General features: G+C 40.5%; 1 protein-coding gene across 2 annotated transcripts in view; it reads left to right on the forward strand.

The window, feature by feature from the left end:
* BNC1 (basonuclin 1) overlaps positions 1-4878 on the forward strand; it is a 29282-nt gene extending 24404 nt beyond the window's left edge. For both annotated transcript variants that reach the window (XM_025392336.1, XM_025392338.1), the window contains exon 5: positions 2662-4878. In XM_025392336.1, coding sequence (XP_025248121.1) covers positions 2662-3346 — 685 coding nt within the window. In that variant the 3' untranslated portion in view covers positions 3347-4878. The remainder of the gene's footprint in view (positions 1-2661) is intronic.
* The last annotated feature ends 1122 nt before the right edge of the window (positions 4879-6000 follow it).

Below are 6000 nucleotides of genomic sequence, written 5' to 3' on the forward strand. Positions count from 1 at the left end.
ACCTAAGTTCTCTTTGAGCCACTGCTACTGCCAGCAACAGTTACCAAGACCCATCAGGAAGGGACTGGGACAGCACCCTGGATGCCCATTTACCCAGTGAATATTAAGAAATGTCTATGTTAGGTGTTGGGGACATAATCCCTGCCCACAGAGGCCTGTAGTGGAGGAGACAGACCAGAAACAGGTAATTACAGTTGAATGTGATTACTTCTGCAGTGAGTGAAGGAAATGTAGGCTGTTGTGGGCACATGGGAGGGCACCTTGAAAAGTTAAGGAAAGCTTCCTGGAAGAAGGGATATGTCTACACCAGTAACTAAAACGTTTTGGTCTTATAACGCCTTTACAAATACTTAAAACCTAAGGTTACTCAGGAGCTTTTCTTTATTTGGGTTATATCTATCAAAATTTATCATATTAGAAATTAAAAATTTTTTAATTGTAAAACTTTATATATTAACATGTTTATGAAAAAAAAACTACATTTTCCAAAGCAAAAATTTAGTGAGATGAGTGACTTTGTTTTACATTTTTGTAAATCTCATTAATGTCTGACTTCATAGAAGACAGCTAGATTCTCATATCTGCTTCTGCATATGTTCTGTTGCAAAATCATGCCACGTAGCCTCTGAAAAACTCCACTGTGCACTCATGAGACAAGGTGAAAACGGCAAATAATATCTTAGTATTATGAAACTCTGACTTCAGGAACCCCCCGAAAAGACCTCAGGATCACTAGGGATGCTCAGAACACATTTTGAGAATCACTGGTCTGAACTAATCAAAATAGAAGCCAAGAGGAAGAGTTGGAGGAGAGATGTAGAGGTTGTAGGGTTGAAGGGAAGAGATGGAGACATGGGCAGTGAGTACAGGATTAGCAGAGTCCTAGAAACCAAAGCCTGGTACATGATCCAGAGGGTTTTTACGGTTGTTGTAGTTACTCGTCTCAGGGGACATGGCACCTCAGGAAATGTATCTAACCCACTAAGGCTTGAGAGGAGTGAGAGAGCCCACAAGTTAGCCATTAGTGTGCATGGAATACTCAGGAGTTGAGTATGAGGCCCAGAGGTTTGCTTTGTTCCGGTCGGGACCTTTCTTTACAACGTTCCAATAAAAGTGATTGTCTTCCTTTTTAACCACTTGTATTTACTGGAACCTGTATATCAACCCAGTGTCTGGTTTTCTGCCGACACGTACCAGCCTCTTCAACCCAGAATGCTGACATAATCACAGGGCAGAGTTGGAGTTAAGAAGGGCTGCTTGCAAAGTGGGTGATCTGGGAGTATAATTCTGATTATGTCCAGAAAATATGTGTAAGGAAATAGAAGATGGAAGTTGAACAGTAGATTTTGTACATTTTATAAAGCTTCCCACACACATGTCTTCGGGGATTTAGAAAGTTCAATTCTTAGTTATTTTGGTGAAGGTGTTTTCCCAACTTGACTCTGCCATAAATTCTGATATGTATTGGGGGAGTATTTTCTCTATTTGGAATAATTCTCTCATCACCTTTAAGATTGTAACCCCCTTGGTAAGGACTGTTTTTGCTTGTCAAAAGTTAGCAGAGGATTTCTGAGGAAGACCAACATTGATTTACAAGTTACTTCCAAATGATAACATGACTAAAAGGTATGTGTCATAATGGATACTCATTATCTGTCCTTCGAGAGTAATCATTGGGTAGAAGATTGGTGGTATGCTTATTCTGCTGCATTTGCAAAACTTCTGTCTGGTATAGGATAGTGAAACATTACAAATATGAACTAAACTACATACACACACAATTATAGCCAATCGGATTCTCACCCACACTTGTAGAACTTTTGGGATGAAGTGTATGTCAGTGCTCTAGACGAGTGCTATCCAATAGAAATATGATGCAAGCTTCATGTGAAATTTTAAATATTCTAATAGCCACTGTAAAAAAGTAAAAAACCAGATGCAATAAAATTTAATAACATTTAACTTCAGTATATTCAAAATATCCTTTCAACATACGGTACTAGCCATTTTTGAGGTGTTCAGTATCCATATATGGCTAGTGGCTATCATTGGACAGTGCAGCCCCAGAAGGTAATATTTCCTGATTTCATTGAAATAAAGTCCTCTTCTTAGTTCCTTATAGTTTGTGACCAGTTTTCTCCTGGGATCTCCCGGTTCCCGTGTCCCTGTTAAACTGATCTAGTTGATGTAGTCTAGCCATTCTGGGAGACAGACCAGAAACAGGCAATTACAGTTGAATGTGATGACTTCTACAATGAGAGAAGTGCTGCTGTGGGCACATGGGAGGGCACCATGAGAAGTTAAGGAAAGCTTCCTGGAAGAAGGAGTATGTCAAACCAGCAGCTCTGAAACAGTGAGCTCATGTATAGAAAGTACATAAGGTACAGAAAGTATATCAAACAGATAGTGGAAATCAGGACTACATATTCTCAGTTTCCAGACTGTCGACTTTCTTGGTGAACACTAACTTCTGACAAGCAGTGAACAACAGTGGGCCTGTATCCACTAGACAGGTGTTACATCCCATGGGGGCCTACCCCCTTATCATCGGTGCTCCCACACCACACGTTTTTCCTGGTATCTACCAAGTCTCTCCACTCAGAATGATGGCTGTTTCTAAAACAACCCAACCCATTACTAACCATCTTTTCACTCTTGTAGACACAGCTCAAACCTAAACCTCCACCAAAAAGCATTGAGCCAAGAAACATTGGAGAGCAGTGAAGATCATTTCCGTACAGCTTACCTTCTGAAAGATGTGGCTAAGGAAGCCTATCAGGATGTGGCTTTTACACAGCAAGCCTCCCAGACATCTGTCATCTTCAAAGGAGCAAGTCGAATGGGCAGTCTGGTTTACCCAATAACCCAAGTCCACAGTGCCAACCTGGAGAGCTACAACTCTGGCCCCTTGAGCGAGGGCACCATCCTGGATTTGAGCACTACCTCAAGCATGAAGTCAGAGAGTAGCAGCCATTCTTCCTGGGACTCTGACGGGGTGAGTGAGGAAGGCACTGTGCTTATGGAGGACAGTGATGGGAACTGTGAAGGGTCAAGCCTTGTCCCTGGGGAAGATGAGTACCCCATCTGTGTCCTGATGGAGAAGGCTGACCAGAGCCTTGCTAGCTTGCCTTCTGGGTTGCCCATAACCTGTCATCTCTGCCAAAAGACCTACAGTAACAAAGGGACCTTTAGGGCCCACTACAAAACTGTGCACCTCCGGCAGCTCCACAAATGCAAAGTACCAGGCTGCAACACCATGTTTTCGTCTGTTCGCAGTCGAAACAGACACAGCCAGAATCCCAACCTGCACAAAAGCCTGGCCTCATCTCCAAGTCACCTCCAGTAACAAGATGGCAAACTAAGTATGCTCAGATAAGCTTTTTTCATAATTCAGGAATAAGGTAGTCCATAGAAATGTTTCTCTTCAATATCATTTGGGGTGAGTCAGGCAAAATTATTTGATTTGACTTTATAGTTTTCCACAGCAGAATGAGCAAAAGACAAACCTTGTGGGAAGATGACACTGGGGCAGCCCTTCCTATCATTTTTCTTAGTCCAAGAGGTCTTTCACTGATGATACAAGGAAAACTTGCAGAAATGCAGTTTTTCCCAGATTTGTTTACATGTTCCCTGGGACAGATCCAGGTCTGCATATTGACACCAGTGGGCCCAGGACCTGGGGGTGGCTTTAAATGAGGCTTGCAGTGTTAAGGGTCTTGGATAAGAAGTGTCCTGGGGAGGAAGACTCACCAGTCCCAAAGATAGCATTTTCAGTTCCTTCTTCAATTAGTTTGAAATCCAGACCTGAGTTTGGAAGACTGACTTTTTGAGACCATCCCTGTATTTGGAGTGGATAATTGTCCCTCCCCTCAGCCCTGCGCCAAAGGTCTCATATGTTACCCCAGGGAGTTCTCAGAGGATTGGGTTGGCCTCTAACATGTTCCTTGTTAATTCTTGTTCTGTAACATGCATTCAAGAAGCTAAGGGGAAAATATCTCATGCACTCAAATAATGGTCTTCAATTTAATTTAAAAATATTTTGATAATATTTAATTTGTGCTTATGTGGTGTTTGGTGTGAGTGCAGATATTGCACTGTGTCACCTCTGGATCTCTGCTCAGAAGCAGAACAAGTGATGACCTAAATGTCAAAATCACCGCTCATTTTCATTTGGTGAACTTCAAAGTCTGTTATTTTTGGTCACCTATGGAATGAATGCAAGCATGATTTTGGCAGGAACATTTGTACATATTCTGCCATAGATAATGTGGTTCTGATGGTTGTTGTGTATTTTCCATATCACTGGATCCCTCAGTCTTCACCCTTTTATAAATGTTTAAGATTAGGATGAACTTTTGAATTTACTTGGTAGGAAAAAAAGTAGGACATTATTGCCATATTGTATGTCTTAATATTTAACTTATTCTGAAATATATTCCACACTGTTATATACATTTTCCATTGTAGAAAGGAAGTTTAATCAGTCCTGTGGAATGAAACCATCTCCTGAAATTCAGCATTTACAGTATTCTAAAAGCCTGTGTAGTTACAAGGACGTTGATTTTGTATTCAGAATTCAAGTTAACTATCTTTTAAATTCGTGGTTGATGTAAGTAATAAAAAACATTCTTAAAGTTGAGGCTTATAAGACATATTATTTCTGTGGTCTAAAGGTTTAAAAAAAGTCAACAACCTGTTACCAATTATTTCAACTTTTTTTGTTTTAATAAATGTGACAACTTAAAACTTGTTTCTATTTAAAGTGAGATGTATCTTTCAACTGTTTTGTTACCCAGCTGTTTAATATTCCAGTTTTTCCAAAGTGAAAAAATTTGTATACAAATGTTTCTATGATTTAATAAAAATATATGACACACCTTTTGTTTTAAAAGGCAAACATTTGTAAAAATGGTTTTGTCATATGGGCTGCATTTTGTACAAGTGTATATCCTTATGCACACACACAGAGATGCATTATGAATTTGACAGAGCTGAAAACCCTGGAGGGTGGGGGAGAGTCTGGTGGACAGAGAAAAGTGTCAGTAACTACTGACGCATCAAACAAAAATTGCAGAAATTAATGAGTTCAAAAAGAAACGAAGTGGTTACTTCATTGGGAGGAGGATTTGGGTGTGCTGATCTTTTATCAAGAAAAATATAGCCTGGGCCCGGTGGCTCACGCCTGTAATCCCAGCACTTCGGGAGGCCAAGGTGGGCAGATTACCTGAGGTCAGGAGTTCGAGACCAGCCTGGCCAACATGGCGAAGCCCAGCCCTGTCTCTACTAAATATACAAAAAAATTAGACAGGCATAATGGTGCGTTCCTGTAATCCCAGCTACTTGGGAGGCTGAGGCATGAGAATCACTTGAATCTGGGAGGCAGAGGTTGCAGTGAGCCGAGTTCATGCCACTGCACTTCAGTCTGGCGACAGAGCAAGACTCCATCTCAAAAAAAAAAAAAAAGATTAAAAAAAAAAAATGCACTAAAGAGAAGTCTCCAAATGCCCCAAATAGAATTCAGTAAAAAAATGTAAGCCTGTTCTTAAAAATGCAGGCTTTTTTAAAAAACAAATTTTTATAACTTAATTTTTTCACCTTTTTTCCTACCCTTCCAATATATAAATAAGGGTATGATCCTATCTACCCATCCAGCCACTCTCTCAGTTGATGTTCTTGCTTCATATTTCACTGGGAGAAAAGTTACCAGAGGGAAACTTAACACATCTACCATCATCTGTACTGTTCTCACCCTACTCTAAGCCCTGTCTCCTTTCTGAATGATTGCAGTTGCCTCTTAACTGATCTGTTGTTTCCATCCATACATTGTACAATGGCCAAAATGGTCCTTCTAAGATGTACATCAGATGATGTAGTGCCTCATCTCAAAACCATCTGGTGGTTTCCCTTAACAGTATAAAATTCAGTCTCCCAAGGCCTACAGCTTTGTCATTTGGAAGCTTCCCACCCCTGCTACTTCGCCATCTCCTTTTCCCACTAGTC

Source organism: Theropithecus gelada, chromosome 7b (assembly GCF_003255815.1).
Source record: "Theropithecus gelada isolate Dixy chromosome 7b, Tgel_1.0, whole genome shotgun sequence".
Lineage (NCBI taxonomy): Eukaryota > Metazoa > Chordata > Mammalia > Primates > Cercopithecidae > Theropithecus > Theropithecus gelada.